The sequence below is a fragment of the Pelophylax lessonae genome (assembly GCF_965119305.1).
Source record: "Pelophylax lessonae genome assembly, chromosome: 11".
In the NCBI taxonomy this organism is placed as follows: Eukaryota; Metazoa; Chordata; class Amphibia; order Anura; family Ranidae; genus Pelophylax; species Pelophylax lessonae.
Window position 1 is genome coordinate 167,738,528 of NC_138778.1, and position 24,795 is coordinate 167,763,322.

Consider the following 24,795-nt stretch of genomic DNA (forward strand, 5'->3'; position numbering starts at 1 on the left):
CGATTAACCACTTGCCGACTGGGCCATAGCCGAATGACAGCTACAGTACGGTTGGTGGGAGGGCATACATTACGTCCTCCAGGAAACGCACTTCCCGCACTCCACCAGGCGCATCATGGATTGTGGTAAAGGGCCAATGACAGCGGCCCTTTACCACATAATCGCTCCGTCCAATAACGGAGCGTTCGGTTGTCAACAAACTGGCACATGTCCAGTTCAGCTCTCTCCTCGCACGCTGCGCACTGCAGCACTGCTCATCCCGGCCTCATCCATGCCTCAATCTTGCCTCAATCATGTCTCAATCATGCCTCAATCTTGCCCACCCATGCCTCAATCATGCTGATCTGTGCCTCAATCATGCCAAACTGTGCCTCAGTCATGTCCATCCATGCCTCAGTCATGTCCATCCATGCCTCAGTCATGCCCATCCGTGCCTCAGTCATGCCCACCCATGCCTCAATCATGCCCATCCGTGCCTCAATCACACCTCAGTCATGCCAATCTGTGCCTCATCTGTGCCTCAATCATTCCCATCCGTGCCTCAATCATGCACACCCACCCAATCAAGCTCACCCGTGCCACATCAGTGCACATCTGTGCCATATCCATTCCACATCAGTGCTCATCTGTGCCCCATCCATGCCCCATCAGTACTCATCCCTGCCACATCCATGCCACATCAGTGCTCATCCCTGCCACATCAATGCTACTACAGTGCTTATCAGTGCCCTGCAGTGCCTCACAAAAGTTTATGTCCCTAGAACACCTGACGGTGCTACCTGCATGTTGGGCCTCTGTATGTGGTCAGGCTGTGTAAAAGTATCAAACATGGGGTATCCCCATACTCAAGAGGAATATCAGAATGTATTTTGGCATGGCATTTTTGTTATGTACATGGAATGTGTTAGAAATATCTTATAAATGCACAACTTTGTGTAAAAAAAAATGCGTTTTCATTTTCTTTCCACATTTTTCAAAAAACGTATGGAAAAAAATGATATGTTCAAAAGACTCATATTGCCTCCTGGATTATGTGTGGGGTGTTTACTTTCCAAATTGGGCCATTTTGTGGGGGTTTCCACTGTCCTGGAAATGATATGTGTAATTTATGCTCCTAGAACGCCTGGAGGTGCTACTTGGATGTTGAGTCTCTGTATGTGGCCAGGCTGTGTAAAAATCTCACACATGTGGTATCACCATACTCAGGAGGAGTAGCAGAAGGTATTTTGGGGTGAAGTTGCAAGTATGCCTATACAGTGTGTAAGAAATAACTTGGTAATATGGCAAATTTGTGAAAAAAAAGTTAATTTTGCAAAAAATTGTGAGAAAAAATTACAACTTCAAGAACTCCCCATGCCTCTTACCAAATACTTTGGAATGTATACTTTCTAAAAAGGGGTAATTTGGGGGGGGGGGGTATTTGTATTTTCCTGGCTTGTTAGTGTCTCAAGAAATGAGATCAGTACATCAGGTGTGATCAATTTTCAATGATTAGCACCATAGCTTATAGATTCTATAACCTTCACAAAGACCAAATAATATATACTTATTTGGGTTATTTTTACCAAAGATATGTAGCACTATAACCTTTGGACACAATTTATGAAAAAAATTACTAAATTTGCAAAATTTTAAAACTGAAACAAAGAAAAATGCATGTTTTACAAAATGTTTGGTCTTTTTTCATTTATAACGCAAAAAAATAAAAAACCCAGTGATGATTAAATACCACCAAATGAAAGCTCTATTTGTGTGAAGAAAAGGACAAACATTTCATATGGGTACAGTGTTGCATGAGTAATTGTCATTCAAAATTTTAGAGCACTGAAAGCTGAAAATTGATCTGGTTAGGAAGGGGGTTTAGGTGCCCAGTGAGTACATGGTTAAAACTTACCTGATCCCAGTATTTCTGTATGCCAGCTTTTTCTGTGTTTTGCCAGTGTCTCTCTATGCGAAGATCTACAGCTGTTTCTTCCTGATGTTATGGGAGAACAGACTGAACCTCATTAATGGGTCTGTAACCTATCTTTCTAGGCAGATGAGTGGCCTAGGTATGGTTAATCTTGTGGTATTCTTTATTCTGATGTTTTTGAAACATAATTTTGGTAATATGCTGGCAGAGAAAATGCCTAGGTGAGTTTGTATTTTTCAGTTCTGGTTTAGGCCTTTTCTGCAAAGCTGGGAGAATGATGGGCCAGTGAAAAGCCTGAGGGTCTGACACGTTGAGCTCCTGGCTTAAGTCGCTCCATGCCTGAAAATGCCTCAGCAGTGGTGAGTGACCATTGAGGAAATTAAGTCTCCTTATAGGAAGGCCCTTGAGAGGATGGTTGTCAAATCTGCCTTTATTGAATCACTGGCCTTGAGGGATTTTCCGCCTCGTTACGAGGGTCTGTGTTTGATTGATCTGGAGAGAATCCCTTTTTGGGATTTGGTCTGGCTCTCATTTCATAGAAGACTCTATGTAAAGAGAAACTTAAAGCATCGCTCTGGTGGAGTGTGGTGGGGTGGAGGAGAAAATTGACTATTTTATGCTTCAGTTCCCCTTCAATATAGAAGTCAATAAGCGGGTGGTTGGGGCTCTGGGTGTCCCTATCCTTTCCCGCTTGAGTTACGTGGAGTGGTCATATGGGGCTTTTGAGACTCACCAAGATTATGAGAATTTTTTTCTAGTTAGCTTAGTAGTCCATTACTTCACGTGGAATGCACGATGTCAGGTATGCACTCGGAAAAAAAAAAACTTCCTTTCAAGGTGGGGGTGCATAACATTCTAAGTGAGGTAGGGAAGATTTGGGGTCTTGAGAGGAACAGGTGGTGGTGGGTGGCCTGGACAAAGGCATGGAGGAATGTCAGGTTCCCATAGTCAGTCTCTGGGTGTGAGGCCTTTCTTTCTATCCTTTTACATTTCTGTCCTAGATTTTTATTAGATTTGATTTTTGAAGAAAGGCTGCATGCGTGGGTTAAATGTTTAATTGTTTCTTAGCCTGATAGTGTGTTTAGGTGGAGGTTAGTGTTTTGTTGAGGTGCATTATAATGATAATAATAATATTAAAATATGTTTTGGTTTGTATATTCAGTTCTGTTTATGTTTTTTTTTTTTCTGGAAAAAATACATTTTCTGTTTCTATGCCGAAGTAAGCTATTTCTGTGTGTGTGTATATATATATATATATATATATATATATATACTGTGTGTATATATATATATACAGTATATATATATTTTTTTAATGTATTCTGTATACTGTATATGTAAATATGTTTTTATTACTTTGAGTGCCCGTTCACACTGGGGCGACCTGTCAGGCGACCTGGTCGCCTGACAGGTCGCCATAGGTCGCCTTCCACAGAGAAGCTGTGGACTCATTCTAATAGGAGCGACACAAGTCGCTCCGACTTAGAAAAAGGGTCCGGAGCTTCTTTGGGGCGACCCGGAGCGACCTGCATAGACTTCAATGATATGAAGTCCGTGCCGGCCGCTCCGAGGTCGCGGTGCGAGCAGCGCACCGCGACTTCACAGGTAGCCCCGGGAAGTAGCGTCGCCCCAGTGTGAACGGGGGCTGAATGCTTGTAAGATTTTTTAATAAACACAATTTACAAAGAACAAAAAACACCATTTAAATTGCCAGCCAATAACATTTCCCAGCTGCTTCCTTTTGTTTGTAAATAAAGAGGCTGAGCATTCTCTTCCTCTGTACCAGACCCTTATCTTAGATGAGGCTCTGGTATAGAAGTTAAGGAAGGAAAAAATTCCCAAACATGTGGGGTTGTACGCTGGGGTGTGCGCACCCCCTAGCTTTTGAATCATATCGGCCACATGCCCTTAACTTGGAAAAGCACCTTGCCAGGGTGGTCTGAAAACTCCATGGTGGTTGTAAACAAAGGGCAACTAGGGAGCCTAGTACAACTGCCATTTTAAATCATGGGGCTCTGTACAGTCTACCTGACAGACCCCCCCCCCCCCCCTGCCCGGTGACTCTTCTCCCTTCTTTTAGTGTCCCCACATTACCAAGACCTTCTAATCCTATACTGTGTTCTAGGTATCCCCTTCATCACATCTGCGACTCTCCTTTGCCCCATGGCCTTTGAAGCAGAGCACACATCTGGACCTGGCTCTGATTGGGCTTTATTTTTACATGTGCTGCTACTAGCAGTCCCTTAGGGTGATAATGGTTGTTAAAAAATTACCCCCAGGGGGGTAATGGTGCCTTGTGGTGTCCCTATATGGTATGAGGACTGGTTATTTTGGTAGAGGTCTGCTGGATGCACCAACAAAATCTTTAGGAGACAATTACTACTCACTACTACTTGCCTTCACTACTCCTTCACACAGCACAGCTCTGTGCTGATAGGCCAGGTCCCAACACAACACCTCCCTTTGTCATATGCTGATTGGACAGTCGTTCCTCCACAAATCACTCTAGGCTATGTCCTGATTGACTGCAAAAGATAGGGACAGAGCAGGTCATTTACAAGCTCTTGTCCTAGGTGTCCTGGGCCACCTGCATCATAGCAACCAAGGACCCTAGGCAGCCACCTGCATTCTAGCACCGAAGGACACAAACAGGCGTGCACTGTAGTTGCCTTTTAGCATCCTCGCTGTGCTCCCTCAGATAAAATACTGTATGTTCTTCATTTATAATCATTTGTTAACAACAAGCAAAGTACTCCTAATACCTTTTTCATATATTGCAAAAAAAAAAAAAAAAAAAAACATAAAAAACAATGAATATGTTTGCTTAGTGGCATTTAATATTAATTATAAATAAGTTTGATTTTTAAAAAAATGAGGCGTTGGTTCTAAAAATGTTTTCCTCTGAATTGTGGTGAGTTCCAATAAAGTACAATATTATTTTTTTTTTCTCAGGGGCAATATTGCTATTGAAATTTCAAAAAACTTTGAATTCATCAGTGTGCATTCATGTGCAGGTGAGTAGTCCTTCAAATTTTACAAGCAGATCTTTGAGGTTATTCCTCCTGTAACTTAAGATTAATCTTTTTTTTTACACCCAACACCCTCTATTGTGTACATGAAAGAAAGGAAAGGAGGCGCAACCACCTAGTGCATTACCAGTGGTACTGTATAAAATGTTCCAGTACACATGTGAAGGGAATTTGTAACATGATTTTATTTCTGCATGTTTGTGAGTATGCATTTGGCATTTTTTATTAAATATTTTATACAGTACCACGGGTAATGCACTAGGTGGTTGCGCCTCCTTTCCTTTCTTTCATGTACCCGATTTGGAGTTCCCTGCCTGAGGAGAGCAGCACGCCAGTTTTCCCCTTTGAAGTGAGCGCTTGGTTGAAATATTTGTTTGGACCCTCTATTGTGTCTCCGCATTTCCATCTGTCCCCTAATATGCATCTCTAGTATCCAAAGTACTTGCAACTTCCATAATCAAGGGGGGGGCTTAAAGACAATCAGTCATGTATTTCCTTTGTCCTAAACAGGGGCTGTCAATTTAGTATCGGGGGGCTTGTGTCCCTCAGGAATGGCTCACATAGATGGCCCATCTATGTGAACCATCCCTGAGGGACACAAGCACCCCGGTACCATCAAAAGGAGAGGCAGGCCAGCAATCAAAGCATTTGGATTGTACACAAGGCTACCATTGACCGAGCTTTATCGCAAGGTCACACGCAATAAGGTGAGGCAGCCACCTGAGGGGGGGAAGCACAATAAATTGAGGTGACATCGAGCCTGTTCACTACCAGGATACCCCTAGGCACTGGTGACTGGGACTTCTCATATAGGAGAATTTTTTTGGACACTTATGATTTAGCAATTCGTTTTATTCATTGAATATGGACATATCGCATGTGAAATTGGACATTAATTAATTGTGTTTAATTGTGTTCATTGTTTGCACGGTTGTTTCGATTTCTCTCACAACACAGGATATACAGTATAGTTTTACAAAAATCCTTTTTAAGGGAGATAAAACCGACATCACATAAGAAGTTGAGGAGCACATTCATTATAACAGTAATGGTGGTGATCAGCGACTTATAGTTGGACTGCGACATTAAGGCAGCCAATTTGGACCCTAAGTGACACTTTTTGGGGACCAGTAATACTAATACAGTGATTAGTGCTAAAATATGCACTGTCACTGTACTAATAACACAGGAAGGGAAGGGGTTAACATCAGGAGTGATCACAGGGGTAAATGTGTTCCTAGGGAGTGCTTTCTAACAGTTTGGGAGGTCCTTGTACTGTGGGAAAAACATGTATCAGGTGCATCTGTCGTACAGTTGTTAAAAAAGTCCATGTACATCTATGTATGGTGAAGAAGTCCAACACATAGGGCTGCCATCAGATGAACCAGTAAGCCAGAGGTTCCAACAGGGCTAAAAATGAACAGAGAGAAGAGGCTCCTCTAAGTGTAGCCATTTGATACATTTATTAAGGTGTAATAAAACACTCAAATTGGTTCAGAGTAACAAATGATAGGTAGGCACCCTCCTGGGTGTATCCGGGGGGGGGGGGGGGGGGTGTACATCATCTAATGAACGCCGCCATTGGAAGAAAGCATATTCCTTCTTCACCATAACCGGCAATTGCGGTGCATGGAGCAGGAGTGGGAACGAGTCTTGGGAGACAAACCAGATGAAACCGAGACTTGGAGAGCAGTGAACTCTGGCATCGTGGATGGATGATGTCACAATAATGCGACGCGTTTCTGAGCGTGCTTGCTGCCGATGGATAGGCGGCTGCTCTCCTTCTTCATAGCAATGACAGAAGTGAAGCAATACCCAATTATATATCAAGTGAAAGGGGAGAGGAAGGGAGGAATGGGAGAGGAAGGGCAGAATGGGAGGGGGATGTATATTTAAAAACATTATTCATCATAGTACAATGCGTTATCCACTTGGAAGTATATGTATATAAAGTTACACAACGTCTAATGCAATAGTGAAATAACATTGGAAATGGATAAAGATAGTGAATAAGTGAGAGAGGTAAAGGAGATGGATAATGAAAAATGAAAAAGATATATAATGAAAAAGAGAAGAATGAAAATAATGAAAAACAAAAATACTATATATATATATATATATATATATATATATATATATTGTGTGTGTGTGTGTGTGAAAAATATAAAAAAATAAAAAATAATAAATAGAAAAAAATAAATAAATAATAAATAATTAAAAAAAATAATAATAAAAATATAATAAAAAATAAAAAAAAGGTCAGTTTTGCAGGTTGAAACAAAACTGTACTTCGGAGTCAGACTTTATAGAACAAGGTAACATCATGAAAAGGACATTTCTAGATAAGGCATATCCTGAATCTCTGGTAAATAAAGCCTTTGAACTATAAAAAGAAAAAAAGCCTCAGAAAAAAAGCTTTCTCCCATCAGATCACAATACTAGATTTACTACCACCTATCATTTCCAACATAGGAAAATGGAAAAAAAATGCTGGCTAAATATTGGGATATACTACGGGAAGACCCCCACTTAAAAACCATGATACAAGATCAACCAATGGTCACATACCGTAAGGCCCCTAATTTGAAAAACAAAATTGCTCCCAGCAAATTAAAATCCACCACTCCAGTCACTACGTTACCCATTCTTATTCCTCTTAAAGGGACGTTTCAGTGTCGAAAAACGTTATGCAAAATGTGTTCTTTTGTTAAACATGGCCAAACCTCCTTTTTCACGAAAGGAAAGACCTTTCAGTTAGACAATTTTCACAACTGTTCATCTGACTTTGTAGTTTATGGTTTATCTTGCCCATGTGGGTTAATTTACGTGGGTCGCACCATTCGCATGATTCGACAACAGTTTGGTGAACACAGACGTTCTATTGAACAAGGGAAAGATAAACGCAGTGTCCCTCGCTATTTTACTGAGTTCCACCAATGATCCACTACAGGCCTAACAGTGTGGGTAATAGAACAAATGCTAAAACCCTCACTGGGGCTGAACGCTTTGAGAGACTGTGTGCAAGAGAAACATACTGGATTTATTCCCTTGATTCTCTCTCACCAGGCGGCCTCAATATAGGCATTGAGATCGCAACTATATTGTAATCAGTAACGTTTCTTTTCATTTCTTCCCATTCTACATTTTTTGATTATTTTTATTTATTCCATATTCCTATAATTTTAATTTTTTTTAATTTTTATTTTTATTTATTTTTTTATTTATTTTTTTTATTATACTTTTTCTTATTTTTTTTATTATTTATTATGTATTCCTTTTTTATCTATTTATTATTTTTTATCTTTTTTATATACATATACTTCCCAGTGGATAACGCATTGTACTATGACGAATAATGTTTTTAAATATACCTCTCCTTCCCATTCCTCCCTTCCCCTCCCCTCCCCTTTCACTAGATATATCATTGGTTCTTGCTTCACTTCCGTCATTGCTATGAAAAAGGAGTGCGGCCACCTAGCCATCGGCAGCAAGCACGCTCAGAAACGCGTCACAGTATTGTGACATCATCCATCCACGACACCGGAGTTCACCGCTCTCCAAGCCTCGGTTTCATCTGGTTTGTCTCCCAAGCCTCGTTCCCACCCCACTCCATCCACCGCAATTGCCGGTTACGGTGAAGAGGGAATGCACTTTCTTCCGATGGCGGCGTTCATTAGATGATGTACACCCCCCTGGATACACTCAGGAGGGTGCCTACCTATCATTTGTTACCCTGAACCAATGTGAGGGTTTTATTACACCTTAATAAATGTAAAAAATGTCATTCTTGTACTGTGGGAAGGCAGAGATCTGTGTTCCTGCTTAACAGAAACAAAGGATCTCTGTCTTCCTTACTAGCAAAATGGCGATCTGCTATGTTTACATAGGCAGACCACAGCCCTGTCTCACTAGGGAACAATTGGCGGGTCCCAGTACACATCGCATTCGCCAAACCCACTGATTGGTTCCCCTATGTCCAATCACATGGGAAGCAGGTCGCTGGTGGTGCACATGCGAGCCCCAGACCCGGAAGTGCAGGATCACGTACAGAGGAACTGCTTTGCCGCCGTCTATATACAGTATTTGCTCAGCAAGTAGTTAAATACCCTGCATAGCAGCACTCAAACCTGAAGAGCGAGGGGAATCACTCTAAGCCAATCAGACTCTAAGGCAGGTATGTCAAACTCAATTTAATCATGGGCCGCATCAGCAGTATGTTTGCCCTCAAAGAGTGCAGAGTTTAGGAATACAAAGAACAGGGTTCAGGAGTGCGTTATGTACAGAGTGCAGGATTTAGGGGTGACCTATGACAGTGTTCACCATCTTATTTCCACCCCTCCTCCTGGGTTCTGTCCTCCACTGTCACTACTCTCCCACCATCCTCCTACTACCACCCCAAAGCTTCGTCACATCTCTCTACTTGTAAACACAGAAGGCTTCTGTGTTTACAAGTGACAGCAGGAAGCAGAGGGTGCGAGCAGGCGGTGGCAGCTGGTGGCCGCTGCAATGGCCACATGACAAGGCCTGGACAGGCAGATTTGGCCTGCAGGCTCTGTGTTTGCCACATGTGCTCTAAGGCATTGGACAATGCAGTTCACATATCAATGATAGCTTCCTGGCAAAAAGAGAGCAGAGAGATGACTTCAACAGCATGCTGCTGCTTCCTTATTATCCATTCACAGGCAGAATAGTCTGCAAAGAAGCTTTAAAAGTAGGGACTGACTATGTTGTCTGGCAGGTGTCTTCAGATCATGAGACTGAAAGAACATCATTACAAATCCTGTGGCAGGTAAGACAGGTCACCAATATTTTTTCTGCTTTTCTATTTTCACAGAATCACCTCCCCCACCTCTAGAACAATGCAAGATTGGGATGGTACCTCCATTTCCTAGTGGATTTGTGTTACAGAATAAATGGAGACCTGTGTTCTGTCACATCGCCAACTTCACACTCCATGAACAAATGTACACCTGTTTAAAAGATAAAATGATACATCTCATTGGTGATTCTACTGTGCGGCAATGGTATATTTATTTAGAAAAAACATTTAAAGGTAATAAATAAAGTGTTATTTCATGCAGTTGCTCAAATAAAAAATATATATTTTACAATGTGTCATGCAAAAAAAGTAGAAATCTGAATAGTGAAGTAACTCAGATTAGCCAATCAAAATTGATCTTCACTAATGTAAAATCTGATTGCTTCCTGTTGAACGATTTTTTTCCCCTGATGAACTGTATGCGCAACCTTTGTTGCTTGTGGTTTACGGGGTTTTTTGCGATATTATAATTTTTTTTTGCTGCTTCTTTTCCCACCCTATTTAAAACTTATTGCAGATCCTAAGCGGTGTCTTTAGCCATGGTCCTTCTGGAAGACCCCTTATGTTAACCAACGACAGCCTTACTACTTGTATGGACGAAGCCACTCACCTCATTTAGAGTTAAGCCCCATACACATGGACCAAATGTCGGGAGACAATAGCTGGTTAAAAAAAAAAACGTTCGACATTCGACCCGTGTGTATGTCAGTCTGTCCGACAGAAGCCGGCTTCTGTCAGACATGCATCCTGGAAAACCAGCATCAGACCGTCCCCCGATCAGCACTTTCAGCCAGTGGCAGACAAACCTGCTCAGAGTGTTCTGGCGGGGAGGTTGTCTCAGAACACAACAGCTCAGCAGGGGAGATCGTTAAACTAACCTCGCATGGTTAATACTGCGGGGTTGAACGAAAATAACAAATAGTGTGTTCCCCGCTTTACTCTTTTTTTATAGCATGTTCCTGCTAGGAGATACTTTCATGATAGTAAATTGCCTATTAAACTAGTCTCAACAGTAACTTCAAACAGTCAGCCCTCCTCAAGGAAGCCTGTTCACACTATAGTGATGTATTGTTTTTACAGGAGACTCACTTTGCAAATACAAGACCCCAACATTCTCCATTAAGGATTTTCCGCATGTCTTTTTAGCGTCCTCTGAGAAAAAAAAAGCAGGGGTTTTGATTGCAATTAACTCCTCTGTTACATTTACCCATGTTAATACCATTGCTTATTCAAAGGATCGATATCTGATAATCATCTGTACTATTAACGAGTACTTTGGTTAATGTCTATGCACCCAATATCAAACAACTACATTTTTTAACCAAGCACTTCAAACAAGTTAATAAAGTGTGCCAAGGCACCTTTTTTATTGGAGGTGACTTTAATATTATCAGTGACTCTGCACTGGACACCTCGGCCCCACTTAGGCATTGTTCTCCCACTTTAACCTCCATTATTCACTCATTTGATTTGTTTGATATTTGGCAATGTTATCATGGATCTAAATGTGACCATACATATTTTTCTATTGCTCACCACACATATTCTAGGATTGATGACATTGTTTCTGACAAATGGTCTTTACAATGGGTTATCTCACCAACCATAGAAACTATATCCTGGTCCGACAATGCACACATAACGATCAATATCGCAGACGATTCTTTTCTAAATCCATCACCTATCTGGAGACTTAACAAGTATCTTCTTTTGGATCCTGATTATGCCTGACAAATTCAGACTGAATTACTTAACTTTTTCATGATTAATGATTACCCCCATATTGATCATTATACCTTATGGAATTCTCATAAGACCTACATTCATAGTACTCTCCTAAAATTAGCTGCCCATGCTAAAAAAACGACATACAGCCCAACTTGACCAACTTCTTCACTCGATTTGCGCTGAGGAAGAACGTAATAAAAAACAGCCAACCACTTAACTTACGACTGATTGCCTTCCGGACAGACACATCCTTTGTTGCTTGCTTACTCATCAACATGAAAAACATCTGAAAATCCTTAGCTATGACTCTTACATTTAATAGAGATCCTTAAATCCTAAAATTAATGAAACATTAACTCACACCCTAAACTTTTATGCTTCCCTATATGACTTACGACTTGATGACATGGGTAATCACCCAACTATGGATCAAATCAATTTCTTTTTTACAGCCATTGGCCCTCGGTAAACTCACCATCATGTACAGTCACTATTACGACCTTTCTCGACCGCAGAAATATCTAAGATTATTGATTCCCTTCCTGGGGCTAAATCTCTAGGACAAGATGGCCTCCCCAATGATTATTACTATCACTCCAAATCTACTCTGCTCCCTTATCCAACTGAGATTTTCAATAAAGCCATGACAACGGGATCCTTCCCTACAGAAATGCTTCAGGCTATGATACAGTAGTCACCATTTTGAGACCTAAAAGAGATCCCTCAGTCACGGAAAATTATAGATTTCTTTATAAATCTCACATATCAAAATCTATGTGAAAGCTTTCTCACAGAGACTTATAGATAGAATTTCCCTTCTTGTCGAAACAGACCAAGTGGGCTTTGTTAGGGGACATCAAGCCCCTGATGCCACTAGGTGCCCCATTAATGTTTTTAGATATGTAGAGCACCATCAACTGCCTTCCCTGTTGCTTTCTTTGGATGCTGAAAAAGCCATCGATCGGGTGCACTAAGGCTTCCTTCAGGCAGTGTTAGTCAAATTTAGCTTTTAGGGCTCAATTTTGTCCATGATCTTGGCTTTATATAACAGCCCCATCAGCTAAGGTTTATGCTAATGGTATGCTCTCAAGAATCTAATTTTTAATGGAATGAGGCAAGGTTGCCCTCTATCGCCATTAATTTTCACCCTCTTGATGGAGCTCCTGGCGTACCTGATCTGAACAAAGCCTTTCATCTTAGGCATACAAATTGGACGCACACAAAATACAATTTATCTTTTTGCAGATTACGTAATTTTAATAATTACGAACCCTCTGGTATCCTTACCTACCATTCAAGAGGTACTTTGCATGTCATATAAAATTAACACATCTAAATCTCAGATTTTGGGCCTTCAAGTATCCCCAAATAGTTACATAGTTAGTCAGGTTGAAAAAAGACACCATCCGGTTCAACCATAAAAAAAAAAAACAGTATTGAAAACCCTACCATACAATCCCATATACACAATCCTATACCTGCTGTTGATCCAGAGGAAGGCAAAAATAAACCCCAGCTAAGCATGATCCAATTTGCTACAGCAGGGGAAAAAAATTCCTTCCTGATCCCCTGAGAGGCAATCGGATATTCCCTGGACCAACTTTACCTAAAAAAAATGTTAGTACCCATTTATATTATGTACACCTAGGAAATAATCCAGGCCTTTTTTAAAGCAATCTAGTGAGCTAGCCAGAACCACCTCTGGAGGGAGTATATTCCAAATTTTCACAGCTTTTATGGTGAAGAAACCTTTCTGTATTTGGAGAATAAATCTGTTTTCCTCTAGACGTAAAGAGTGCCCCCTTGTCCTCTGTGTTGACCTTAAAGTGAACAACTCAAACCCAAGTTCACTATATGGATCCCTTATGTATTTATACATGTTGATCATATCCCCCCTTAATCTCCTCTTCTCAAGAGAGAATAAATCCAGTTCCTCTAATCTTTTCTCATAGCTGAGGTCCTCCATGCCTCTTATAAGTTTGGTTGCTCTTCTCTGCACTTTCTCCAGTTCCCCAATATCCTTTTTAAGAACTGGTGCCCAAAACTGAACTGCATATTCCAGATGAGATCTTACTAATGATTTGTACAGGGGCAACATTATATCTCTCTCTCTGAAGTCCACGCCTCTGGAAACAGCAGCTTGGCATTGCATGCTATTATTAAGCTTATGCTCTACCAGAACACCCAGATCCTTCTCCGCTATGGATTCCCCCAGTTCTACTCCACCTAGTATGTATGATGCAATCCTATGCAAATCCTAAAAACCTCTTCCATCACATATTTTCCTTCCCCAGACCGTGTCAATTAAATACTGGGGCATACATAGCTCACACTCTACCAAGTCTTTATTTGCTATGAATTACCAACACCCGCTCAGTGTTAATTTTGGCAGCAAATTTCAATTTAGTTTTAGTCTTAGTCTTAGGACTAAAATGGCATTTTAGTTTTAGTCCCATTTTAGTCTTCTGCAAGTGTTTTAGTTTTAGTCGTATTTAGTCGACTAAAACTCCAGTATATTTTAGTCGACTAAAACGCCCTACATTTTAGTCGACTAAAACTCATTTTAGTCATCTATAATCAAATGGGTGTAGTTCAATTGCAATTTGTAATGCATTATTTAAGCATTTCTCTACAATTTCCAAACTCATTATATACTACTGCTGGTCCTGGAGTGAAAAATCTAATATGTTATTATTTATGCTTTGAGCATGCACCAGTGTTAATTTTTGGCAGCAAATTTCGATTTAGTTTTAGTTATAGTCTTTTGACTAAAATGCCATTTTAGTTTTAGTCGTATTTTAGTCTTAAGACTAAAATGCCATTTTAGTTTTAGTCGTATTTTAGTCACCTGAATTGTGTTAGTCGACGAAAACGTTTTAGTCGGTTTTAGTCGACGAAATTAACACTACACCCGCTTGCCTCCCTCCCCTAAGAACTGTTCACCCTTTCTAAATTTTAACTAACGACTGTAGGCAGAATTGCTGTTTTTAAGATGATAGTCCTTCCTAAGATTCTCTATCTATTTCAAAACATAGCCATCTCTCTACCCGATTATTTTTTACCAAAATAAGATCCATACTAGGCAAATACATCTGGATGGGGAAAAAGCATAGATGTTTGTACGCCATTATGAGAAAACATAAAAAGGCTGGTGGCCTATTCTGACCTACTTCATTATTATTAGATATGGAAGGGTTGGGAGACAAGGATTTCGGGCACTTATCTTTCATAAAATTAAATTTTATTAAACACAATCTTTAAAAGCATCTAATAATACAAGCAGATGAAGAATCTACATTGAACATAAGACCAAAAAAAATATGGTCGACAGCAGGGTCAGCTGAGATTTACAGTAGATACATAGTGTACATTACTTGTGACAATTTGCTCAACATGTTTCGCCTTCCTGTTGAAAGCTTCATCTGGAGCTTAATATTTGCTTTGTCTGTACATTGTATATTCTGAACATTAATGGCGGCGGTTCCCCATCCGGGGAGGACTTTCATGACACAACACAGCTCAACAGGTGTCTGCCACTTACAATGCAGGTTTACTTACCCTTATCTAAATAGATTATCCTGCAGGATCGACACAAACATACAGGGGTATTTGTCTTTATACTCCATGTGAATAATGGTTCCCCAATATATGAGCTCTGTGACCGTCTCTTAGTCCTCCTCGTTATGCTATCAAAGAAGTTCAGAATATACAATGTACAGACAAAGCAAATATTAAGCTCCAGATGAAGCTTTCAACAGGAAGGCGAAACATGTTGAGCAAATTGTCACAAGTAATGTACACTATGTATCTACTGTAAATCTCAGCTGACCCTGCTGACTGGCACCTTGAGTATCGAGGTGTCCGCCGGCAGGTCTTGTCTGCTTTGAGGTATACCACATTGGATCTGTGCATAATATAAATTGTTCTGTACACAAATGTTTTCATACTATATGAAGGTTTAGTACCTCATGAAATTTTGTATTGTATACTGTCGACCATATTTTTTTTGGTCTTATGTTCAATGTAGATTCTTCATCTGCTTGTATTATTAGATGCTTTTAAAGATTGTGTTTAATAAAATTTAATTTTATGAAAGATAAGTGCCCGAAATCCTTGTCTCCCAACTCTTCCATATCTAATGATTTAATGTAGGATAGGGGCACCTCCAGGTGTTATGTATAATGACCCAGATCGCTGCTATCTGGAGATTCATTTGTTTTGGAAATTCTACTTCATTATTATTTAGCTTAATGTATCAAACCCGAGAATGGTGGATCACAGATCCATATAAACCCTGGGTTCTGATAGAACAATTCTTAACTCCAACTTTTCATCTTTGATTTCTGGCCTTAGTAACCCTCACTGGGCAGCACGCCTATGTTTCTTCATACCCTACTATACAGGCAACTCTTAATGCTTTAATATATGTTAGCCTAAATACTCTAAATGTATTTCAGCGGCAGTCCATTGATATTCGGTTATATTCTCTTTATCTATTCACTGCTCACCTTGGTTTACAACCTTGGATCTCATTGGGTATACATAATTTACATCAATTAAGAGTGAATTCAGTACTTAAACCTTTTCCAATCCTTAGAGCAGAATTTATTTTCCCCACCATGCTTGCTTTGCATATTTGCAAATTAAGCATCTTCTCCAGCAACACAAAATCCCAGAGATCTACCAGATATAAATTCTATACCTCACCATCCCCTATGTCCAAGGGCATTTCTTTTATTTATAACAAACTGAGTTACAAGCCGAAGCTTCTTAAACCTTCCACCGTTCTGACATGGGAACATGACATGGGGAAAACTTAGCCCGATCATATGTGGTATTGGGTTATCCAATCCACCTTTAAAGTAATGTGGTTTGCTAATCACTGGGAATTCGCACACCAGTGGTACTTGACCTTTTAGAGACTTTCAAAAATATTTTCTAATCATTCTCCTTTAGGCTGGAGAGATTGCGGCTCTACTGGATTCCTGAGTTAGATATATTGGTACTGTACTGTAAGTAGGTCAAATCCTTCTGGACCCAGATATTTAAGATAATATCTGACATTGTCAAATATTATACAACTCCCTCCTTTGAACTAGCAATCCTGCACCTCACTATCACAGGTTATCCGGTGAACTTTCATACAATTATATTACACTTTCTGCTTACGGCTATATCGCATATAGTCCAAAATTTGCATTCATGTACTCCACCGAATCCAATGGAGGTCATTCAAGATGTTAATCTCCAACATTTTTGCACTTAAAAGCAGGGCCCTTCCTTTGTTCCTCTGTGCTTGGCAGCAATGGCTTTCCCACCCACTCTGGGTTATATACTATAAAGCCTGGCTTACATCTAAGTTTTACTTTGTGAAATGGTTTCCCTTTTTAGGTCTTTTTCTTTGTAGGACCTCATATTTACAATTTATTGGCATTGTTGAGCTCTTATGTTTGTTGGTGCTTTACCCTTTTTATTACCCTCAGGGACATCTAGATGTGTCCTCTGTCTTGCAGACAAGGTTTACTAGTATACAATTTTTGCTGTGTTACTATAATGTCCTGAAGTATCTGCCTTAAGATCTGACATTGTATACCGTATATTTCCTATTTGGATTTTTTCTTTTGTATCATATCTCTTTTGAAACTAATAAAAAAAAAAATTGAAAAAAAAAAAAAAAAAAATCAATACATATAGGTAGGACAGAGCATTCACCTTTATTGCAGAGCCATCCCTTGCAGTAATTATTTTCTGCTTCCAGATATCCTTAGTCTGGACTTTAAATTGTTTTATATGTATTGTGTTCCAAAAGGAAATCATTTCTTTTTTTCTTTAAAGATTTTAATTTATACAGTAGCCCTGTTTGTACAGTTACCAAAAAAGCAAGGGTACAATCCAAGTTCAAACTATTTAAATTTGCTTTTTTTTTATTTTTTAAACCAGGATTGAAACGTTTTGATCTGCATCGAACTGGGTTGGAGTCTATGGTATTATCAATTGATCTGCAGAGGAACATTAAGCTACAGTGGAAAAAGCACAGCCATCCAATTGTTGCAAGTCGGTTTTACTCAGTAAAAGATGACCAATATGTAAGTGAGCAAATAGACCAGCTGGAAGGAGGTCCCAACTATGTCGTTGTTATCTGCCTGGGCCAACACTTCAGACCTTTCCCCATCCACCTTTTCATCAAAAGAGTCATTAATGTGCGCAAAGCTTTGGAACGTCTCTTCTTACGGAGTCCGGACACAAAGGTTATTATTAAAGCAGAGAACACTAGAGAGATCAGTATAGATGCTGAGAGATTCAGTGACTTTCATGGCTATATTCAGTATCTTATAGTGAAGGACATCTTCAGGGATCTTCACGTTGGTGTGGTCGATGCTTGGGACATGACGACAGCGTACAATACAAATGATGTTCATCCTCCAGAAAATGTTATCCAAGACCAAATATATATGTTTCTAACATATATCTGCTAGTTTAACCACATGCCGACCAGCCGCTGTACTTATACTGTGACAGGTCGGCTCTGTCCCGCGAAACAACGTACATGTACATGCTAGTGGGGGCACACCAATCAGCGGGTCCAGCATGCTCCCTGTGGAGACAGAACAGTGGTTTGCCGATGTAAACATGGCAGACCGCTGTTCTGTCAGTAATGAACACAGAGATCCTGTGTTCCTCCTTTTTTAAGAACACAGGTCTCTGTGTTCATCCAGCAAAAATATGTAGCAGAATACATATTTGGCCTAAAATGATGAAAACATTTGATTTTTAATTTTTTTTTTATTGGGAATTTTTTTATAGCAGAAAGTAAAAAAAATATATATTTTTTTTCAGAATTGTCGCTCACTGTAGCACAAAAAAATAAAATCACAGAGGTGATCAAATACCACCAAAAAATGCCGCTTATGCGGATGATGTTTTGTCTTATGTCCAACAGCCCATGATCACACTTCCTAACTTGATGATAGAATTTAAAGTATATGGTGTTAATTTTAAAATAAATTTGTCAAAATCTGAGATCTTAAATGTGACTATCCCTCCCAAACTTGTTGCTTCCCTAGAACCATCTTTTCCTTTTGTGTGGCAAAAATGTTCTTTAAAATATTTGGGAATACGTCCAACCGCACACCCTAGTCGTCTTTTTGTGAGAATTATATGCCCATGCTGAACAATATTTACGCAGATTTGAGAAAGTGGTCCTCCCTGGCTCATTCATGGTTGGGCAGAATTAATGTAATTAAAATTAATATCCTGCAAAGACTTTTATTTATGTTTCAAAAGATACCTTTTTTGGTTCCTCCGGGGTTTTTTAAAAAACTGACAGCTTTGGTTAACAAGTATGTATGGCACTGCAGACATCCTGGAATTGCTTTACATCAATTGGTTAGACCTAAAAACGAGGGAGGCTTAGCTCTTCCCGATTTTAAAAAATACTATGAGGCAGCGGTACTTCTCCGAGTGTTAGATTGGAAACAACACAAGGACACTTAACTTTGGGTTCAGCTGGAGTCGGACATGCACCATACTACTTTATAGCCACAGGTGTGGATACCACTCCAATACAGACCACACTTTGGAGATGTTTCCCCTTTAACAGCTTCTACGTATGCCATATGGGACTCCATACATAAACGTAATCACTGGCCTTATAATTCTCCTTTATTGCCCTTACTAGGCCATTCCTACTTTTTACCAGGGACTATGGACCCTGCGTTTGGTAAATGGCTCCCTTCCTTTCCATCTTTGCTTAATCATGTTGCTCTGGCTGCAGGATTGCTGCCTCTCCCAGAATTGATCCCCGATTCAAAGCAACCACAATGACTAAATGGCAATATAGATAAATATCTGAATTTGTCCATGCCTTACCCAAACCTATTCGCTCACTGGAAGAGTTGAACCATATTGAAGAGATTTTTGTAAGGTCACCAACATCTAAAGGTAGTTTATCCGACATATATAAAGCATTAATAAAAATTGAAAGTACCATGGGTAGTCCATTTTTATCGAAATGGGAACTGGACCTTAACCGCTCCTTAACGGATCAACAACGTAAACAGATATTACAACCAGTACATACTTGTATTTCTATACAATCTTCAGAGCTAAATTATCAACTGCTGTCTAGATGGCATTATTCTCCTAGAAAGTTGCAGTCAATGTTTCTAGATTACTCTGCTCTCTGTTGGAGAGGCTGTGGAGAAGAAGCTTCTCATGCCCACATGTGGTGGTCATGCCCGGTTCTGCACCCATACTGGTCCTCTGTGTTGCATTGAATCAGCATCATCCAGGGTTATCCAGTGATGGATGATCCCTTGGTGGTCTTGTTTCATTGCTCAGGAGAACCAGTGGGTAGGTATAAGCGGTCTATTACCCCTCATTTATTAGATGTGGCAAAATCTTTAATTCCTAAACTTTGTAAAAAACCTTCTATCCCTACTGTCTAAATGTGGTTAGAATGAATTGCACATGCAGCTCGGATGGAGGATCTTTCTTTAACTTTAAACGATCAAGCTCATACATATCTTAAAAGATAGGCTCTCTTATTTTCATATTTCTGTTTTATTTCTTTTCCTTTTCTTATTGGAAAAGTCTTTTCTCAATAAAAAATTATTAAATAAAAAAAAAAACAAATACCACCAAAAGAAAACTCTATTTGTGGGAAAAAAAGGACATCAATTTTATTTGGGTACAGCATCACATGACCGCGCAATTGTCAGTTAAGGTAATGCAGTGCTGTATCGCAAAAAAAGGGCCTGGTCATTAGGGGGTAAAACCTTCCAATCCAGAAGTGGTTAAAGTAGTTTCTGACTGAGGTAATAAAAATAACAAAAGACACTGGCTACTGCTCAAGGCTCCTAAAAATATAAGTACTCAAATTACTTGATTTATACTCTCTAAAAAAACACAAACATAAAAATCAGCACAAAAGACATAACTTGCAGCTAGTATAATGTGTCCCTTGTGTTGATTCTTCTTCTTTTAGAAGAAGTCCTTATTTTGGTAGAATGCCCAGCCTTTCCTGCAGTATTACAGCTTCTATGAATGACAAAGAATCTATGAATAAACAGGGCAACCAACCACACGTCCACCATTCAGAGTTCCTGTGTCACCTGTAGCAGCTGTAGTATGGCTTCTATGAATGGCATGTAGGTAGGTGCAGTCTGTACTCCCCACTGCAGGTGGCGCTCAAACAAAGCGGCAGTGCAGAAAGGGAAGGAAGTTGTGAGGTCCTTTATGACTTCCTGCAGTCACAGGGAGACAGATGTCCATTTAGATGTTGGCGCTCCATGTGACTCTGGTGGCTATCTTGGGTCAGGCAGAGTTTATTTAAGACACCAGCACCTGGGTTTGGCACACTTTACAGATCCCCCATCTGACAGGGAAAGGGCTTAGAGGTAGGGAAAGGTTCCAGAGGAGTAGGGACAGTGCAGGGACTATTTCTACATCACTTCAGGAAGCCTCCCCCTTTGGTGTGTACCTGCCAGGCCGCATTCTGCTCCTCATTGCAGGTGCTGTCAGCATCTTCAAATCTTAAAATCTCTCCCACTGTTCATAAGGGGCACCAGATGGGTGTGCCTACCTGCCAGGCCTGAATAGGTTGCATTTGAACCTTTTCTACAATATAACTTTATTGTCTTAGACTTTGTGGGCAGACTCTGTGTGTTTACTGCCCACCACACCACACTGCACCTTGCTCCCAGGCAGATTTAACAGGAAAGGTCAGGCTCACTTGATGAGCATTCATGACAGCCCTTTAGCTGTAATAACCCCTGAAGATTACTGCTGCAGGGATGGGGGGTACAGGGCTTCGTGGATTACAACTAAAAGAAGAAGAATCAACACAAGTGGCTCTTCATCTTACAAACTAGCTTTGTCCCTGGGGCTGATCTTAATGTTTGTGCTTTTGGCTGCACTTAAGCTTTAAAAAATAACTTAGATAGCAACTAAACTGAGGAGCTGAATGAAAATCAAGGATATCCATGGTCACAGAATACAGTTTCATTTTATAACATCAGCATCATTGTAATAGCAATACAAATAGTAGTTATTTTTGATAATCCATTGTAAGCTTACACATAAAAACTCCTTTCATGTTCAGAGTTCTCCCTGTCTGCTGGCCATCTCTTTCCACATCTTCAGAATAATTGGAGTAGACTAGAAAAACTGAAATACAATGTAAATATTAATATATGAATTTAATTTTTTTTTTTACCATAAATACGCTTTAACACTAATGAATGCTAAGGCTAAAACGTTTATGACCAGCCAAAACTTTTTTGTTTGTTTTTAGATTGGGTAAAAATCAGGAGGACCCCTGATGGGTTCCTACTTCTATCAGAGACTCCATTAGAGAGATTCCCTCTCATTTACTGTTATGATTAGAAAGGTTTCCCTTATGCGGACTTATTGTCACAGTGAAAAGGTTTTTTACCAGACAGGAAATAAAGTAAAATTTGCAGTAGAGCCATGGACAACAACAACATGTACATTTGCACATCAGTACTGTTAGCAGACAGTAGCTATTTGCTAAACATACCTGGGTTTGGTTAGAGGCAAGTTCGGCAAATATTATTGAAGTTTGGGTGCCAAATCCTAATCCAACTGGAATCAATGGAAGCTGAATGTTAAAAAAAAGGCTGTTCCTAGGCTAAAAGCAAATGACATGTACCAAATAAAATAAATAAATAAATAAATAAAAATTGCCAGTAAGCAGCAATTTTAATCATGCTAAAAGGCTAACATTAAAATCATAAAATTGATTTAAAGTGGATGTCAACCCCCACATATACCCAGTGAAGTGAACAGCTTCAGATGATACACAGGGATGAAACAAATCTCCCTACATACGTTTTATTTGTATATCTGCTGTCCTCAGCTTTCTACACTGTTTAGCATGTGAATGTGTTAGAATTATTTTTTCCTGTTCCAGCACCAGGTGTGGATTCTTGGAATACACGGTGGGACAGATGATTGGAGGAAAGGCACCTCCCTCCACAATGGTAGAGGAAGGAAGAAACATGCAAAGCTGTGCTGTGAATAGACCAGCTCCCTGCTTATCTATCTCTATGCTCCCATCCCAACACAAGTTTCCAGCTGCTTTTATCTCCTGTGTTGGAGAGCATCTGTGGGGCATCCTCAAATGGAAGGTGGAAGAGCGCAAGGTCTCTAACATCCACCAGCTCTGTGATGTCATCATGGAGGAGTGGAAGAGGACTCCATTGGCAACCTGTGAAGCTCTGGTGAACTGCATTCCCAAGAGGGTTAAGGCAGTGCTGGAAAATAATGGTGGCTAAACAAAATATTGACACTTTTGAAGCACTTTGGACATTTTTACTTATGGTGTACTCACTTTTAATGCCAGCGGTTTAGACATTAATGGCTGAGTGTTGAGTTCTTTTGAGGGGACAGCAAATTTACACTGTTATAAAAGCTGAACACTTACTACTTTACATTGTAGCAAAGTGTCATCTCTTCAGTGTTGTCACATGAAAAGATATAATTAATTATTTACAAAAATGTGAGGGGTGTACTCACTTTTGTGAGATACTGTATCTGTAGTGTTTACTTATCTCTCTCCAAAGCCCTAAGTCCTGTGTCTTTCTCATGCACCATTCCTCTGTTATCAGCATGATAACTTCTGACAAGTTCTCCAACACAGGAGATAAGATAGAAAAGATATAATAAAATATTTACAAAATGTGAGGGGTGTACTCACTTTTGTGAGATACTGTATATGTGCCCAGGTCAAACTTCATGAATAGTGTTTACATCCACTTTAAGTAACATGTCTTGGGAATGCCTTTAAATTACCTATGAAATGACACATCTACTGTACATATCCTACAGTGGGATCTAAAATCATAAAACGTTACTGTATATGATGTTTGGCTCCCACTGAACGAGATAAAAGTCTGGCATTCAAACAAATGCCTGAACAAGACAAAGTATTTAACCACTTAAGGACCGGAAGGTTTTGCCCCCTTAAAGACCAGGCCATTTTTTGCGATTCGGCACTGAGTTACTTTAACGGACAATTGCACGGTCGTGCGATGCTGTACCCTAATAAAATTGATGTCCTTTTTTTTTTCCACAAATAGAGCTTTCTTTTGGTGGTATTTGATTACCTGTGCGATTTTTATTTATTGCGCTATAAATAAAAAAAGCGACAATTCTGAAAAAAAATATATATATATATTTTTCACTTTCTGCCATATAACATTCCCAAAAAAATGTCAAAATCCAATTTTTTCAGCATTTTAGGCCAATTTGTATTCTGCTACATATTTTTGGTAAATAACATCTCAATAAGGGTATTTTGATTTGTTTGCGCAAATGTTATCGCGTCTACAACCTAGGGTAAATATTTATGTCATTTTTATTTATTTATTTATTTATTTTTTAATAGCAATGGCGGCCATCTGCAAATTTTTAGCAGGACTGCGACATTGCGGCGGACAGATTGGACACCTAACTGACATTTTTTACATTTTTGGGGGGACCAGTGACATTACTACAGTGCTAAAAATAGGCACTGTTACTGGAATAATAACACTGGTAGGGAAGGGGTTAACCCAGGGCGATCAAAGGGTTAAGTGTGAGCCTAGGGGGTGTTTTCTAACTGTATGGGGGAGGGACTTGTGGAATCAACACAGAGACCTGTGATCCAAAATAGGAGGATTACAGGCGCTCTGTGTTCATTCCAAAGAGAACAATGGTCTGCTGTGTTTACAACAGCAGACGGTCATTCTTTCTCCACAGCGATCACGGGTGCCCGGTGGTTCGCGCAGCTGAGCCAGCCTGCCACAGTATATCTGCTGTGGGTGGTCGGCAAGTGGTTAAAGACAACCTGAATGCCCAAACAAGAGTCTAGGTTTGATTACTGGAGAGTGCAAAATCTGGTGCAGCTGTGCCTAGTAGCCAATCAGCTTCTAACTTCAGCTTGTTCAATTAAGTTTTCACAAACAAACGTAAAAGTTTAAAGCGGTGTTCCATCTGGGGGAAAAAAAAAATTAAAAGTCAGCAGCTACAAATACTGTAGCTCATGGGTGTCCAACCTTTTGGCTTCTCTGGGCCACATTGAGTGTAGAGAAATTTTCTCGGGCCGCATATAAAATATATACTATATTTAAGGTATATAAGTAAAAAAAGGCTGCCGCGCCCTTCCCATGCCACCGCGGCCCCCACACTAATTTAACACAACTAGAGGATGATCAAATGAAATTGAATCAGTATACAGAGGTTTACTTCTTCTAAATGATAATAAGGGAACACTCTAACCACCATGACCACCTCAGTGATTTCAA

General features: G+C 39.8%; 1 protein-coding gene across 1 annotated transcript in view; it reads left to right on the plus strand.

Moving 5' to 3' along the window:
• The window catches only part of LOC309567476 (NXPE family member 4-like), a gene marked incomplete at both ends in the record, with an annotated part of 285,167 nt that extends 267,203 nt beyond the window's left edge, over nt 1-17,964 (plus strand). Inside the window, 3 exons of the mRNA XM_082272865.1 lie at nt 4,865-4,926; nt 9,776-9,994; nt 17,429-17,964. Coding sequence (XP_082128991.1) covers nt 4,865-4,926; nt 9,776-9,994; nt 17,429-17,964 — 817 coding nt within the window. The remainder of the gene's footprint in view (nt 1-4,864; nt 4,927-9,775; nt 9,995-17,428) is intronic.
• Nucleotides 17,965-24,795: the final 6,831 nt, after the last annotated feature.